Source organism: Typopeltis vanoorti, chromosome 11, assembly GCF_054136105.1.
Source record: "Typopeltis vanoorti isolate ZY-2024b chromosome 11, IOZ_Tvanoo_1.0, whole genome shotgun sequence".
NCBI classification, from domain to species: domain Eukaryota; kingdom Metazoa; phylum Arthropoda; class Arachnida; order Uropygi; family Thelyphonidae; genus Typopeltis; species Typopeltis vanoorti.
In genome coordinates this window covers 5,579,073-5,597,546 of record NC_143559.1, presented here as the reverse complement: position 1 = coordinate 5,597,546, position 18,474 = coordinate 5,579,073, and the positions used below count along the sequence as shown (strand labels likewise).

Genomic DNA, 18,474 nt, shown 5'->3' with positions numbered 1-18,474 from the left:
AAAATATACTTTATTGCACTGTTAGTTTTCGAAAGTACTTCAAGTACACCCTACTTTATATATATTTTACACTGAGTAAAGTGTAACAATGCATCTTCAAATTCCAGGGATTGATTTCAAAAGTATTTTAAGTTGCATGTTTTTACCAGCTCTGATATAAATGTGAAGGAGAAAAAAATAATGTGTGCACACACACAACAATTATACTTTGTCATTCATCCAACAAAAGAATTACAAGTGAGATAAATATACTAAAAAAAAACAAAGAATTATATTCAACTAAATTAACATAATATATTCTGTATATTTTATCAAATTTACTTAATGCCATGTAGTGAAACCTGCAGTGTATGTACAACTCATGTACACACTGTACTATAGAGAACTTCATCTGAGACAAAGGTATTTATTTATGCAGGGATGTAAAATCTTAATGATAATTTTAGTATGTCATTAGATAGACTGCATACAGGTATTGTTCTCCTTTAATCGCATATTGAACATTATTAAAAAAAAAGGCATTTATATTTAATTATTTCTTAAAAAATAAAAGTTACATTTCAAATGTTGAAAGAATGGCTCTTATTTTTCGAAGTCTTCATTAGCATTATTCCATTAATAACTACTCCTACCAATGAGAAAATATAACACTTATAACAATTTTTTTTTTATTTACCTCAGCTCTCTGACTTCCACAATGCCTCTGTTGTATAGGAGATGTCATGCTTAAACCCGCCACACCCCATTCTCTAGCGGAATGGATCCGCGTTGTTCTAATCCTCATTCGAGATTCATCCATTTTTTGCTTGTGGGGGGGGGGGGTTATTACTCAATTTTTTTCATATATGTCCAGCATTATGTCGAAAGGCCACCAAAATGCTTAGCGGCAAGCATGCTGATAAAGCAATGCTCCAGAAATGTTACATCACTTGACCGTAGCTTCAATTAAGCCAAAATCACATAAAACTTCCTCTTCCATGTGGCATACTGATTTTAGAACTGCCAAATCAAACAAGAATTCTTTTAAATGAAAATTTTTCATCTTCATATTTTCCTCAAAACAACTTTATAATAAGTAATTCCGTTTTCTTTTCTACACAAATCAACGAACGTACAGAGAGAGAGCATCCAGTTAAAAAAAAAAAAAAAAAAATTTATATCCCACCATCAAATCAAGTTGAATAAATATCCGAAGCTTTTAATATCGTTTTATGGCAAAAAGATTAACGTACATACAAAAGAATTACATAAAACTCAGTTCCAGATGTTTCTAACGGACGTACATCGGCATCTCACGTTCGATGAAGTTAAAACTGACATATACGGAGAACTTCGCTGTTCAGCCGCCTCTTCCCTAGCCGCCAATTTCTCCTGGCGGCACAGAGTAAACAGCCGAAGTAAGACCAATAATAATGTACTAAAGGAGGTTATGAAACTCGTCAGCTTCACTGCGCATCCGTCATGCAAACCCCCCCACCACCACCACACACACACCACCTCATGCACTGACGAAATATCACATTGTCAACTGCAAATATCACACGATATGACTTGTTCAAAATATGAAAATTCGAAATCTGAAACAATGGACAGGTGACAACATACAAGGGAAGGAATTAACGAAAGCGTTAATCCCCTTGGTGATTGCACCAAAAAAACTGCTGAAATACTAAGCAACTCTGACCTAATTAGATCAGCAGTACTGAAGACTGAAGGAGATATTTGACGCCTACTGCGTCAAATATCTCCTTAAATGTTTCATAATTTACTAATTTAACAGTATTTAATAATAATAATAATAATATATATATTTAATAATAATAATAATAATAATAATATATATATTTAATAATAATAATAATAATATATATATATATTTAATAATATATATATATATTTAATAATAATAATATATATATATATATATATATTTAATAATAATAATAATATATATATATATATATATATATATATATATATATATATAATTTTATAAACTTGGTTTTAATCCTTTTTCCCAAAGTAAACAAACAAGCAGGTAAGTCAAGTTTGCACCTGAAGCAATATAATAAATTAAGTACAGTATTTCAAAATCAAGTAACGAACTGAAATTTATAATAATAAACATTATTAAATTATTATTAGAGCCTGTTAGAGCCTAAAGTTAAACATTATTAGAGCTTGTGTAGCTCAGTCGATGTGAAGTTTGCACACCACGGCGCTTGGCCACACGAAGGAAGACTTGGTTTCGAGTTTAGTCGGCGACTACAAGAAATTTTTCTAAGCTTTTTTTCGACCGGTTTCCGAGTTAGTCGATCTCTGGCACGGGCAAGCGGGTTTTTTTCTCCCGGAAACTCGGGGTTTTCGTCCTGTAAACTCAAGAAAATCGACGGTAGAACCCACATTATTTCAGACGTTAAATACGAGTGTTAGGGTTAAGGACCACGAGATGGCGGCACTTGTTGAGCCGTCACTCTTCACTGCGTGTCGATTAATTAGTGATAGCCTTGGGCCAGCTATCTCTGATTGGGTACCAGTGGAGATTGAGCTGCCTACTCAGTCTCCATAAGTTAGGGCTAAAAACGGCCTTGCCTATTCCCTGTGTATATGGGAATAAAAAGGCGTTAGCTGATTTTTTTTACATTATTAAATAAATTCCGAATAGCATGTGTATTTATTACATTACTAAATGAAAAATGGCACTGAGTACCATGAGAGCCAAAAACTTAAATGCAGCAATGATGTTCAAAATAAATAAGCCCAAATTAATTCATTTGTGACAACCATCATCAGGTCTAAGAGGTTTCACTTCAAGTTTCAGAAAATGTTTGTTAATCTAATCTGTTAATCTGTTTCTTAGGAAGGACCTCCCACGAGGAGTCTTTTGACTCCATGGAGGCCTGAATAATAATAATAATAATAATAATCTAACATTCGTCAGAAACTGGTTTATTAACAGTACACAGATGTGCTGTAAATTTTTTGATGAATAACAAGTTATCTTGATTTTTAATCATGTTACATCTTATTAGAAAAAAAAAATCAAAGTAAATTATATTAATTAAACAGATACCTTAAAAACCATCCTAAAATCACAATCCTCCCCCACACACAACACAACACACTAAGACAAAGGTTGGTCATTGATAGAGCCTCTGCTACTAATGGCGCACACAAAAAGTTAAGCAAGTTTGAGCACGGTTAATAGTTGGGGGTTCAATCGTTCGATGCTGTTGGCACACTCTCCCTCAATGAGCTTTTGGACTCCCTGGAGGTGTCACATAATAATAATAACAATAAAGACAAAGTGAAATTTGACTCAGCCTCAAATTCATGCTATGTGTATAGTACTATTATTTTATGCTTGTTTTTTTTTTTAATTTTCATGATTTATTATAATTATTTGTAAAATAAGGCTTTAATCAAGCCACATATGGATTAATGTTCACAGATCTGCTGAAAGTTTTTTTTCACTTGATTATACTATAAATTAACAAGAAATTATATTCTTGGTTTAATCCTTTATCCAACTGTAAGCAAACAAAGTTTGCACATGAATATATACTATTCCTTAAATCATTGATGCACCCAGGGAGGGGCCAAGGGGCCCTAAAGAAAAAGGAAAAAACACTAGAAAATTTTCCAAAAATCTTTTCCTAATTAAATTTTTTTTCATTTTATGTTGTGTCATGTCTTCTATTTCTATACTACTTATGAATTACCGGTCACATAAGGTGGGAATACCCTATAGCTCTCGGGAATCACGGCCGTTGTGAACGCAAGGCGAGCGAAGTAGTGCTCTGGCGATACTTTGTTTGCCCTGGCCGGGCCAGAGATCACAGGTATCATGTATTGGCAATCACTGCAGATGCTCAGTCATAGGTCGTATGCAATGCGTAGTGTGCATTCGCAAATAGTCTACTCAACTCGCCACCACCCAAGATTAAATCACGAGTGCTTGTCCCCCCCACCACCACCACCAAGATTAAATCTTGAGTACTTGACCCCCCTCCAATATTAAATCCCGAGTGTGCCACTGCCTTAAATATATTCACTGTCTGCACTCTGAGTCAATGCATTCCAATCACTAACTACTCTCCATGCAAAAACCTGCTCCTCACTCCCATTCAATATATATATGAGTTGCCCAGTCATGAACTTACTTCACGCTCAAAGTTTGTTTGCTTACACTTGGATACAGGATTAGAACAATAATATAATTTTTTGGCATCTTTAATTTATAGTAAAACCAAGTGAAAAAACTTTCAACATCTATCTCTAATCCAAAGTAATTAAGTAATAAGTTGTGACATCTTTTGGCTACTTGTATATGGAAATATGACTTTTATATTACTTCAACCTTAGTATCACTTCTGGGTCTAGCTCCCACTGATGAGACCTGAATAAAGGTCAAATTCTTTCTGGGTAGTGACCCTCCCCATAATACATATACACAGCAATGAGGCAAGTGATGTGAAGTCATTAGCCTCTATATACAAGTTGCCCAGTCATGAAGTTACTTCATGCAAAAACTTTGTTTGCTTACACTTGGATAAGGGATTAAACCAAGAATATAATTTCTTGGCATCTTTAGTTCACAGATTTGGTTACCAGGTTTTCAAAAAGATAACAATGTATTGGAAATTGTCCACAGATGACAGATTAAGGTGGTCTCTAGAGTGTTGTGTATAAAGAAAAACTGAGACAATGCAATTTGTAGAAACTGGTGGATAACAGGAGGGGGGGGGGAATATGATTGAAACATAAGTTACTAAGGGATTATTACCAGATTTCTGGAAGAGGTTTTACATAAAATGAGAAAGGACAGGGGGAGAGTAAGAGGTAATCCCTAGAATCTGTATAAGGAGAGTGGGAGCAAGGAAGTGAGGAACAGGTTTCTGCATGTTGTAAGATTTTCCACTTGGTTATACTATAAATTAAAGATACCAAGAAATTATATTCTTGGTTTAATCCTTTATCTCAATAAAGGTCGAAACCGGTCCGGGTACTGACCCTTCCCATAATGCATACCATTATACATGTCCGTGTGATGTCAAGTCATTAGCTTCTTTATACAAGTTGCCCTATCCTGAAAATAGTTCAAGTGCAAACTTGTTTGCTTACACTTGGATAAAGGATTAAACGAAGGATATAATTTCTTGGTATCTCTTTAATTTATAGGTTTATGCATAGAGAGTGGCTAGTGATTGGAATACATTGACTGAGAGTGGAGACAGTGAATATATTTAAGGCACAGTATGACAAACTACATGTATGAAAGTGGGACCTCCCACAATGAGTCTTGACTCCATGGAGATCTGCTAATAAGAAAAAGAAATATGAATGCACACAAACTGCACAACAACACAATATAAATTAGAAGATTAAATTGAACTTGACAAGAAATTATATTCTTGTTTGAGTGATAAGGTCAGTACAGAAGCAAAACAGGAAAGAATATTAGAAAAGAAAGGTAGTAGAAATCCTGGAGAGGAGAAGAGTTGTAATTGTTGATTAATTTTAACGGTATAGATGAGAACACAGACTGATAAAAAATAACTATTTATTAACTTATTGCTGATACTTTGCTGGTATTCTCTCCAGCATCTTCAGAGCACAAAAACAGTTTGTCACAGTACACGAGACAACTACAATCTGGTATAACAATGGGATTAGTTTGAACAATTGTAACGTACAACACAAAGAATAAAGTCCTAATTAGATGCCATCTAGATTGAAGGGGAAAAAAAAAAAAAACACAGAGAAAGCAGGTATTAATTTGGTCTTAAGATGACTGTCTCCCAAATCTTAGGCAAATTTATACAACCATACTTGTTGAGGTTTGGAGTATGTTTCAAGGCTTCTGTTGATTCCAGGAACAACCTCTCTGACTTATAAAAGCTTCTGTGCAGCACTTTTGTTTTTTTCCAATCGATCCTGTGTGTAGAGATATCTAAAGCATGGTCTGCTAGACCTGACTTGCGATAGTGCCGAATGTATTTTTTTATCATTTATTATCGCTATGGCAAGTCAGGTCTAGGAAAGTCTGCCTATCAACCAACCTCTCTAATCCACAAACTCTCAATCAATCAATGTAGGGAGCATTTTTTGTCACTCTCCTCTGAACCCTCTCCACCACTTCCTCATCTCCAAGGAATCCAGGCAACCAGACTCAAGCACAGTAATCCAGATGCGGAAGTATCAACGCCTTATAAAGAGGAATAATAACCTCTTTATCTCTGGATGCTAGTGTGTTCTTCAATAACCAAGTAATCCTATGTGCTATTTTAGACACCTTAGCAATGTGCCCTTTATGTGGGCACATTGCTAATTCTATCCTTAACCAACTTTTCCAATACTTTTACCACTACTCCCGAGATGGTAATTGGTCTGTAATTTACTACCACAGTCTTAGAACCACCTTTATGCAAAGGAACTATTTTGCCTTCCTTCCGTTCCCTAGGGACAATACCAGAATTCAAATTTAAGTTAAATAACCAAGTAAGATGTGTTGACAATTCCTTTGCACATTCACGTAACACCGAGCTGATATTCCATCATTAACTTCAATTCTCCCATCAGTTATTTCTACAGGTACAGAGATATCCTCACTTGGGTGATAGACTTTTGAAAAGTGGTCACTCAGTAACTCGACTATTACATCTGATTTGGTCACCTCGATACCATCAGCACCCACTAACGTTATTCCAAAGTCATTCTTCCTTTTACTTGACACATAGCGGAAGAACTCTTTGGAATTACCCTTGATCTCCTTAGCTAAGGTCTTCTCATAATCTGATTTAACTTTTATTATTATGCTGGTAACCTTTCTAGCCTGGGCTTTGTGCTGCTCATGAGTGTACTGATCACCTTTCTCCTTGTAAATTCTTCATAACCTTTTCTTATTTTGCAGATCAAGCCTGATACTACTACTACTCATCCATCTAACTTGTTTATCTTCCTGACCATGGGAATACATTCTGATATTGCCTCTCTCAGATACCCACTGATTATATCCCATGCTGCAAACATCTTTCTCCTGCAATATTTTCTACCATGGAAGGGCTGCAAGCTCACTCTGAAGCCTGTTATAATTATCTAACCTGCAGTTCCGTATATATCCCCTCTTAAGAAAGAAATCCACAAATTTTGCAACCGCCCAGGTCAATACTGCATGATCACTCTCACCAATTGGAGGTAACGAAGGACACCTTACTTATGCATATGTCCTCTGAACCTATGACCAGATCCAACACTCTCACACCAAGAGTTCCTTCAGTTATGTGCTGTTTCAAGTAATTATCTCTTAGAAGGTGTATGAATTCCATTTCCTTTTTGCCACGTGATATTTCCTCCTTCCAATTGATATCACCATAATTAAAATCCCCCCCCATAATTATTACAAACCTTGCACTCATTGTGCTAATTTGCTGATGCATGAATTCAACATCACCCTTTGTACCCCGTGGCCTATAGCAGCGACCAACTGTATATTTGGTTGTGTCGGTCACTATTTCGCACCAGATCGTCTCAAATGAACTATCTTTCATATGTCTATCATCTTGATATACTACTTTTTTTTTTTGTGGCTGCAACTCATCAGCTATCATCAACAGTACTCCTTCCCCCAATATAAATATCAGCAATAAATTAATAAATAGTTATTTTAAAACATATAAGACATTGTTAAACTAACCATAGATTTTTAATTTGTACATATGTTAGTATAATATTGCCTACCGATTTTGCTAGTAACTGACTAGCTTTCTCAAGGCTTGCACAGTACAAAAAAAATTTTTCCAGGTAGCATCAGACAGGTTCTAAGATCTCCTAAAGACAGTGTTCCATTTTATAAATATCTAGGTGTGTATAATATTCCATGTACGTGCGGTCTTTCCTACATTGGACAAACTTCGAGAAGCCTGGAAATAAGACAGAAAGAACATGTTGGTGATGTAAATCACAACAGAACAATCTACTCCAGGTTAGCACATCACTTTTCAACATGGAACCACACGATAGACTGGAATAACAGCTCTATGCCCTACGTAGATGAAGATTACAGACATCAATTATTTAAAGAAGCAGCAGTAGTGCTATGTACAGGCAGCAACCTAAACAGAAATCAAGGGGCCATACTGAACGATACTTGGAAAAATCTAATTAATTCCCTCAGTTCAACAGAACTACAATACGCGAGTAATCATATTACGCGTTTGCATGTAATGCGTATTCATGATACTGAGTAGAAAGTCACAATTCCATACAGACATGTCACGCGAATGTGTTACCTTAGCTACCTAACAGGTACTAACGTTTTTTGTATTCTTAAACCTTTTTTGCATTTATAATTTTTTTGTACTGTGCAAGCCTTGAGAAAGCTAGTCAATTACTAGCGAAACCGGTAGGCAATATTGTACGAACATACGTACAAATTAAAAATCTATGGTCAGTTTAACAATAAGTCTTATATGTTTTAACATTTTACGACCAAAAAATCTGTATAATTTAAATAGTTATTTTATGAGTCTGTGTTCTCATCTATACTGTTAAAATTAATCAACATGTACGATGAACACAAGCCTACCCACACGTTTGAGTTCTGCCATTAGTTGGCCAGTAAAAAAAATATAACCATGGATGAATAATTTTGATAAGTAATTACTTGTAATTTCTGGCATGATTGGCTGAGTGGATATTGTAATAGATGCTGTAGTTTTCAATTACAATTCAAATCCATAAACACACAAGCAGCTGCTTGTGTATTTATGGATTTGAACATAAATGTGTATTTATGTAATGGTGTGGAGGAATGGTGTTAGTCAGTTCAGCAGAATAATACCAATGAAAATGCATGTAGAATAGTCAGTGGAGAAAAGAGTGTCTATGAGATAACAACAGGATTGGGTCAGTGAGTAGGGTCGTCAACTTTCAGTTAATGCTGTGCAGCAATCAGCATTCATTTTGCAAAATTATGGATTCTACTACCGTGTTATGAACAATTACTTTAATTTCCCAATGTTTCGCCCTGAATATTAAGGTCATCATCAGGAGCATACACAGACAGCCACATTACATTTCAAACAGTATGCCAAAGTAACAATAATTTGATCAACTGCTATTCTACTGGCCTGACCTCTAGTGGAAAAAAACTACATCAAAGCTAGATCCTATTTTTACATAGCAAGAAAACAAATTTGTATTATTTTTAATACTTTTAATATAGCAATAGTGGTAGCCTAATTAATAATTTAACATCATCATCAAATTCCTGACATATACTCTCAAGGGATATACAGGATATGATTGTACTACATGAAAAATTTACATCATTACTAACTTCCTATCTACAATTTTCCTCCAAATCAGTCTGTTACTTGTCAAGACTCCAACATTATTAGATCTTATATTTCTATCGTCTAAGGCACTTTGTACCGTATCAATCCACCTATATCTTGGTCTTCCTCTGGGTCGTTTTCCTGCCAACCTGGCAGAGAACATTTGTTTTGCTAATCTTTCCTCGCCCATTCTGTTTAAGTGACCATACCACCTGAGATTAGCTCTGTTAATGCTGTCCTGGATGCTGATAATGTCAAGTTCTTTCCTAATATACTCGTTTTTAATATGATATTGCCATTGATGCCTCTAATCTTTCTCAGGACTCTCATATCTGCGGTCTTTAGTCAAGTGTTTTACTTCTGAACCAGCTCTCAGATCCATAAGTTAAAACTGGTTTGAACACTGTCTTGTATACAGCTAATTTAGTGTTCCGACTAATTTTTCTCTTATTCCATATGAATTTATTCAATTGACTTCCTACCATACCATCTTTGTTGATTTTGTTGTCTATTTCCATATTTAATTTACCATCTTCACTAAAAATTGCGCCTAAGTAGCTGAAATGTTTTACTTGTTCCACAGGTTCTCCGTTCAAAACACAGTTGACAATTTCAACAATTCTACATATTTTCATTGTCTTTGTCTTTTTATTGCTGATCTTCATACCATATCTATTACAACAGTTATTCAATTTAGTCAGGGAATCTTGCAAACTTGTAGCAGATTTATTTAGAAGTATAACATCGTCTGCATAAAGCAAAAAGCTGACATTAACATCTGCAATTTTGCTATCATGTTTAATACCACTTTCTTTCATAATGTGATCCATATAGATAATGAATAACAGAGGGGATAATGTACATCCTTGTCTCACACCAGATTTAACATTAAACCATCTCCCTCTACTTCCTTGGGGGGGGGGGGGGGTGGGGGGGGGGGGGGGTGGGGGGGGGGGGGGGTGGGGGGGGGGGGGGGTGGGGGGGGGGGGGGGTGGGGGGGGGGGGGGGTGGGGGGGGGGGGGGGTGGGGGGGGGGGGGGGTGGGGGGGGGGGGGGGTGGGGGGGGGGGGGGGTGGGGGGGGGGGGGGGTGGGGGGGGGGGGGGGTGGGGGGGGGGGGGGGTGGGGGGGGGGGGGGGTGGGGGGGGGGGGGGGTGGGGGGGGGGGGGGGTGGGGGGGGGGGGGGGTGGGGGGGGGGGGGGGTGGGGGGGGGGGGGGGTGGGGGGGGGGGGGGGTGGGGGGGGGGGGGGGTGGGGGGGGGGGGGGGTGGGGGGGGGGGGGGGTGGGGGGGGGGGGGGGTGGGGGGGGGGGGGGGTGGGGGGGGGGGGGGGTGGGGGGGGGGGGGGGTGGGGGGGGGGGGGGGTGGGGGGGGGGGGGGGTGGGGGGGGGGGGGGGTGGGGGGGGGGGGGGGTGGGGTCTCCATCACCAACCTCATCATCTATACCAATGCCATCTACTGTCCACCACCATCACTATTATTTTCACAGACAATCACAAACATCCATGCCCACGGCAGGATTCGAACCCACAGCCTTTTGGCTGGAGAGCGGATGCACTAACCACTTGGCCAACCAGGCCGGAAACTTTTTTTCAGTATTGATAGTACTTTTATTTCTTCAATATACTAGGAGGTCCATTTTGGTGTTTTTCAGTCTGTTTCTGTCTTAGTGCATTATATGTTGCTTGTTTCCACTCTCCACTTTAGAATTATGTCTTGCTGCTTCCAGGACTGTATGTATTAAGTATGTTTACCGAAGCATGTTTACTTGATGGGTGCTTAATGGAAAGGCACAGATCATAGCTGCTTTTGATGAACAAAGGAAATGAGCTTGCTGCATCATTTCAAAGAGCTGCTTCAAAAGAATCTAAACAGGTGTTCTCCCAAAATCATTGGTTTGGTGAATGGACTTGCCTCCTGCCTGAATTTGAATATTCAGACTTAATTAAATCAAAAAGAGTGTGAAGTTGGCTAAGCATGAATGCTTAGCCAACACAAGATCATACAATGTGAGGAAGATGTGATGACAAGAATGGATTGCAAGGCTGCCATAGTACAGAAACTTACATAACATCATGGTGAGTAAGCCTGTAAGAGACGAATTAGTAATCATCACAGTACAGATTTCCCAACATCCATGACATAAGTGGATGCTGGTGACTTGTTATCCACCATGAAGAAAAGCCTAAAGTCGTTATGCTGAAACCAAGACTTCATGCATCTGCTTCAAGAAAAGCATTACATCATTGACTAACTTTACTTCAATAACTGTATCATACTACAATAACTGTATCCTCATAACTATCCTTATACAGTCCTGAAACCATCTTTCTCATCCGTCTTTGTATCCTTTCCACAGTTAATTTATCCCCTTCAAATCCTGGGGACCAAATCTAAGAACAATAGTCCAAGAGTGGTCTGATCAGAGACTTATACAACGGAATGATAACCCTCTTATCTCTGCAGGTCAGTGGCCTTCTCATAATTGCAGCAATCCTCTGTGTTACTTTCACCACCTTTGCAATATGTCCCCTAAACTTCAGGTTTCTATCAATCATCAACCCCAGATCTCTTGTCTCCCCTACTTCCTCCAGTATAACTCCTCCCATAGAGTATGCAGCATCCCATCGGTTTCCCAAACCTCAAGACCTTACATTTTTCTGCATTAAACTGACACCCCCATTCATTTGCCCATCTATCTAGCTTACTCAAATCCTCTTGCAGGGCTACCACATCTGCACTATTACTAATAATCCTTCCCAGCTTCGCATCATCTGCAAACAACTGAATATCCCCTTGCAATCCACTGGCAATGTCATTGATATAAAGGTTAAACAATATAGGTCCTAGTACAGAGCCCTGTGGGACCCCACTTTTAACCCTCTGCCTCCTTGCAACTGCTCCACCATACACAACTCTCTGATACCTATCAGACAGCCAATCCTGAATCCAGTTGACCAATCTGACATCCAGACCCATGTGCTGCAACTTAAATATCAGCTTATCATGTGGCACCTGTCAAATGCCTTCGCTAAGTCTAAGAAAATTGCAGTATATGCCTTTCCCTCATCTAATGTTCTTGTAACTTTATTATAAAAGGCTAGCATATTGCTAAAACAAGAGCACCCTTTCACAAATCCATGTTGGCTCTCACAGATAACATTACCCTCATCTGCCCAATGCTGTATACGGTCCCTCACTACTTTCTCCAAGATCTTAACAACTACTGATGACACACAAACTGGTCTATTATTAGATACTTCCAGTCTGCTACCGCCCTTATGCAATGGCACTATCTTACTTTCCTGCCTTCCTTCCATTCCCTGGGCACCTTTGCCGAAGCCACACTTTCATTGAAAAGCCAGGTTACAGGCACTGTCAGTTCCGTAGCACATTCTCTCACAGCTCGTGATGAAATACCATCCAGTCCCAAAGCTTTAGTGACATCCAGAGTACTCAGTATCTGAAACACACTCTCCTCCTGTACCTCTAAACCTCGAACCAGCCCTATCCCTCTAGCATTAAAACTGACATCTCTAGGATGAAACACTCCAATAAAGTGTTCATTGAACAATTCCACTATGTCCTCTGCATCAGTCACTCTATTCCCATTTTTATCCCACAATATCATTCTTCCACAGTCATTTCTCCTCCTATTGGCCACATAGCTAAAAAATTCCTTAACATTATTAATTAAAAATTCCTCAACAAACATTATTATACTAATACTTAAAGAGTCAGAAAGGAATTATTATACAGCATTGATGCATAAAATTTAAGTTTAGCATTATGGTATTTACATATTAACAAAATTACAGCAGGGTGATACAAATATACAAGATCAAGGCCCATGGTAATACATGGATTTTCTTTGGATATTACAGCCAATCTCCTCTCATATTCCAGTTTTGCTTTCCTTACCATACTAGTCACTCTTCTGGCCTGTGTCTTATATTCTTCATGCATCTTCTCTTCACCTGTCTCCTTATAGCTCTTCCATAGCCTCTTTTTCGCATGCAATTCCTGTTTAATATTGTTTGTCATCCACTTTACTCCAAATTGTGTCCTCTTCTTAACTCGTGGTATACAACTTACCATTGCTGCTAACAAATATTCTTTCACAATTTCTCACACACTAATGATATCTCGGCCTTCCAATTCCTCCCTCCATGAAACTTCCCGAAGTTGACGTCTAAGACTATTATAATCACCTGCATTATAATTCCACATAACTTCCCGTCTCTTTGATACTCCTGCATATCTATTCATTTTCCAAGTCAAAACCATATGATCACTCTCTCCAACTGGTGGGAGAGATGTCAACTCAGTTATTATCAACTCTTCTGATGCTATAACCAAATCCAAAACTCTTGAACCTCTTGTTCCCTCTGTTACATGTTGCCTAAGACATTTGTCCCTCAAGAATTCTAGAAATTCCATTCCCCTATTGCTATATGCATCTTCCTCTCTCTAATTTATACTAATGTAGTTAAAATCTCCCATAACAATCATTCTTCTTGCACTTGCCAAACTTAGCTGTCTAAACATCTCCTGGTCCCCATCCTCTGTGCTCCTGGGTCTGTAGCAACACCCCACTAAATATCCTGTCTTGCCTACCTCTACCTCACACCATACGCTCTCAAATTCATTTGTCTCACTTCCTTCCAAAGCCTCCTCTCTTAGAGGACATAGGTCATCACTTATCATAAGCAGTATCCCACCACCACGCTTTCCCCTCCTATCCTGACAAAAAATGCTATACCCAGCGACTTCTATACCTGTTATTATATCCCCTTCTGTCAACCACATCTCAGTGATCGCAATAATTTTTGGCCAGGCTATTGATGGGTATGATGGGTAGTGATGATGGGTACAAATCACCTGAGAGTGGATGAGATGATTGTGATGATGGGTACAAATCACCTGAGAAGTGTGTGAATTGGGTAACGAGAGATTTGGGATTTATGCTTGAGGTTGTATGGCAGAAGAGTGTGAGAGGAAAGATAAGTTTGTTACCTAGATATGATAATGTACAGTTGGGGAGAAGAGCATCAATAATGAATGACATGATAGCAAGAAGGCGTTGAAAGAGAAGCATGGATTATGTGGATATTTGCAGTGCAGATGAGGATAGAAAAGAGTTATATATGCGACAGAGAGACTGTACCTGAAAGACAAAGGATATAGACATCTGGAGAAACTGTTGTTCTCTGGACAAGTAAGAGTTTTAGAGCAGGGAAACTAGAGTTGTCAGGGTGGATGGAAGCAGGAATGACTTCTTGTGGGAACAGGCACTGGAGAGATGGGGGGGGGGGACATATTGTGTTATGCAGAGTCAAGTGGAGTCCAGAACAAATAATAGGTAGAGAAATGCTGGCAATGCATTGCCATTTCTTTATACAAATGGCAGGAGTATTAAGAATAAATGACATGAATTAGTGGCACTGATAGCTTCAGCTGGTCTGAAGATTATTGGGATCAGTGAAATATGATTGAAAGATGATGATATACTGACAGGAATAGAAGGGTATAGCATATTTCAGCAGGATTGGAAGTGGAAACACAGTGGGGAGGAGTAATGCATATGATAAGTAATGAGTTATGTCTATTCAGAGTGGAGCATTTGGAAGGAAATGGCACTAATGGATTTAAAAGTGTATGGTCTCAGATGGAAGGACAGGATATTCAATGGTATGTTGCCACAGGCTAGGGAATAAAGAGTTTAAAGAGCAGTAAATGTCTAGGCAATTGAGTATGGCAAGTGCAAAATGAATTATTGCTATGGTTTATACGCATAAACTGGTAAGAGAAAACAGTATGTAGTAGTAAGGGAATGGAATTTCTGGAATTCTTCAGGGACAAATGCCTCATTTACATAGGTAACTAACTCTAATTTTAGCTGAAAAAGCTATAGACAGGAAACAGTGCACACGATAATAAGAAAAGAACACAAAACTCCATATTAAATTCCTTCACCACGGCAAAAGGTCTGTTAGACCATGTAATCCAAATTATAAGAGAATTAACTGGAAAGGTACTAAGTCCCTACACTACACCAAACACTGTTTGAAAGAAAATTCAAGGAAGCTTGTGAGATGCTGATTCATCATCCTAATCTCAACAAGAATGACGGATTAGTAATTCTAAGAATGTGGAAAGCCCATATGCAACCTATATAGCATCCAGAACATGATGACAAAACTCCGACATAAGAAAACCTTAAGATAAACAGGACTATAGAGTTGAATTTGATGTAGTTCCAATGTAATATTTTTTATTCTCTATATATTATTGTACTTATGTATAAAAAAAAATATTTTATTTAGTTATTTATTTTTTCTCACTAGAGATCAGGCTAGTGTAAACAAGGCAGTTAGATTTAACTTAGTTTTGTCTTTTGCATAGTGTCATGTAGTTTGTGTTTTGTTCATATGTATATTTTCCTGATGAACCTTGATATAGAGGCCAAAACATAGTGTTATTTTCTTAATTGTAAGTAAAGTAATTGCACTATCACGTGTTTTTGTTTCCAAAAATTCTACACAATGAATACTGACCACTATGTAACTTTTAAAAAAAAGTCAGGACTATTACTAATAACCTTCCCAAGCTTCACATCATCTGCAAACAAAGTTTTTGCAATGTGGTGGATAGGGGTGGCATGTAAACAGTATCTTCGATGAATCCCCAAAGATAATCATGGGGGGGGGTGAGGTCTGGGGACCTGTGTGGTCATTTGCACAACACAAGGTCATCAATCCCACTACAACCCCTCCAGTGGTTAGGAAGAGATGTGTTGAGATAATTACGGACATTAGGGTGAAAGTGAGGCAGCACCCCATCATGCATGAAAATGAAGTCAGCAAACAACCAAATTTGTAACATCTAGAATGCCATCCTAGTAACTGTTGTCTTGGGGGGGAAAAAAAAAAAAAAAACACAAATTTTTTTGCGAGAAATGGCACAAAACACGTTTAGTTCGGCAAGTTTCTTTCATGTTCAATTTTTGCACAGCAATGTCCCCCCCCCCCTCATGTTATGGCAATTAACTTCACCATTTAAGAGAAAAGTTGATTCATCAGAAAAAATGAATATGCTTAGGCATCATCCCATATCATCTAACATTTTTATGCAAAACTTGAACCATTTTTCTTTGTCTCCAGGGTGTAGTGCCTGCATTAACTTGTAGTCTTTCATATGCAATGATTTCCTAAGAACATGCCATTCCTTGCTTGTGCGGCTTGTGGATTTTCTTGGACTGTGTACAAATGTCTGTTGAATTCTTTCAACATTAACATGTGGGTGACCTGGACTTTTATCTTTACAGATGTATCCCTCTTGAAATTTTTTTTACCAGGAGTAAATCTGCATATGATGAGGTTCTTAAATTGAGTGCAGTAATAGCAAGAGCCTGCTATTAGAATGAGGGGAAAAGTAAACTCTCATAGCTTTCCTATCAGGTGTCATATAATGTGTTTGCACTGCTGGAAATACACAAACAAGTACAATCTGCTTCTTCATTTTAAATAACCCTGTATTTTAAGATTTCAAATTCAGTATTCAATCTACTGAAGCAAAAAATTTCCATGTGTGTCATAACAAACACAATGGATTGAGAACATGCTGCCCCTTAACTTGAACAACAGAATATCAAAGCACATTGCATTTGATATATACTTTATTTGATGTTATCAGTATTTTTATCTTAGTTTATATTATGAACACTTAAACATCGAAAAAAGTGGTTTCCATGAATAATAAAAAAAAAAGCCAAAGTTTGATACATCATGTGTATCAAACTTTTATGATGTATGCAAAGATTCAAAATTTACAAAATGTAAAATATGCAAACAACAAATAGCTTGAGGTGGTACAGAAAAATATCATATCAAATGTAAGCATAGCAATGAATTTGTAAAAGAAAACAGTGAGCCTGTGCTACTATTTTTACACACACTGCAATTTAATTGGATATCAATATTTGTGTATTAATAGTGTCCGTTACAAACATGGAATATATGCATTTCACACATTCATAATGTAATACTACAAGACAATAGCACCAACATTGTTAAGTAGTATAATGACACTGAAGTTGGTTGGTTGGTTGGTTGGTTTATAGTTTATTTGGCACAAAAACTACAAAGGTCATACTGTGCCATACTAAAAGTTACAAACATTAGCATTTACAGAAAATTGTTAACAATATGTCTGTACAAGAATCTAGTTTCATAAAGCAGCATCGCTAGGTAAACAAAACTGTTGCAGAGGCCAACACACAAGGCCAACAGTAGTGCAAAAATAGTTAACAATATAAGTTAATACATAATATATGAAACACTAAGCCAAGGAATGCTGTATCTATGTATATGTAAAATTATAACAAATGCCTTTATAGCAGCACAAAAATAGGCAAAAAAGGGATTATTATACAATATGGATGGATGAAAATTAAATTTAGCAATGCAGTAGAAACAGAATTTAGGATACATATAAACAGAATTACTAGAAAGTACACAAATAGGTAAGATGTCCTACAGCACTACATGATTATTTGAAAAATATAGTAAATAAGATGCATACACAAAATGTATGTTAAGTGATGCAGTATCTACATATAAACAAAATTGCTGCAAAGGTTTCAGCAGTACATAAATAGATAACTATAGGTTAACATATGTATATACAAAACAAGTCAAAAAAAGCAGTGTCTACATCTAGTAAGATTACAACAAACATTATTATACTAATACTTAAAGAGTCAGAAAGGAATTATTATACAGCATTGATGCATAAAATTTAAGTTTAGCATTATGGTATTTACATATTAACAAAATTACAGCAGGGTGATACAAATATACAAAATCAAGGCCCATGGTAATACATGATTCTTGTTGAGAGGCTTATACGCTGGTTATACATGATAACTAATAATTAAGGAATTGACAGCGTACACTAGAAATATAAATTAAATAAACTTTAATATATGCTTTCCGATATTTCGGCAAACGTCACGTTGCCATCTTCTTGGGAGCTTATTACAAAGACAAGTGCACACGAGTACTACACAACAGCAAATCAGAACCGAAGCTAGGAAGCTAACGTTTTCCTAAAGTCCTGATGGTGCCCCCTGGCAGGCTA

General features: G+C 37.6%; 1 protein-coding gene across 3 annotated transcripts in view; it reads right to left on the bottom strand.

Moving 5' to 3' along the window:
- Nucleotides 1–18,474, bottom strand: part of LOC150101280 (colorectal mutant cancer protein) — a 499,737-nt gene that overhangs the window by 345,604 nt on the left and 135,659 nt on the right. Inside the window, exon 1 of one of the 3 annotated variants that reach the window (XM_090400858.1) lies at nt 677–1,365. The exons of the other annotated variants lie outside the window; for them this stretch is intronic. Coding sequence (XP_090256984.1) covers nt 677–799 — 123 coding nt within the window. The 5' untranslated portion in view covers nt 800–1,365. Of the gene's footprint in view, nt 1–676; nt 1,366–18,474 lie in introns of those variants that run through there. 3 annotated transcript variants of the gene reach the window in all.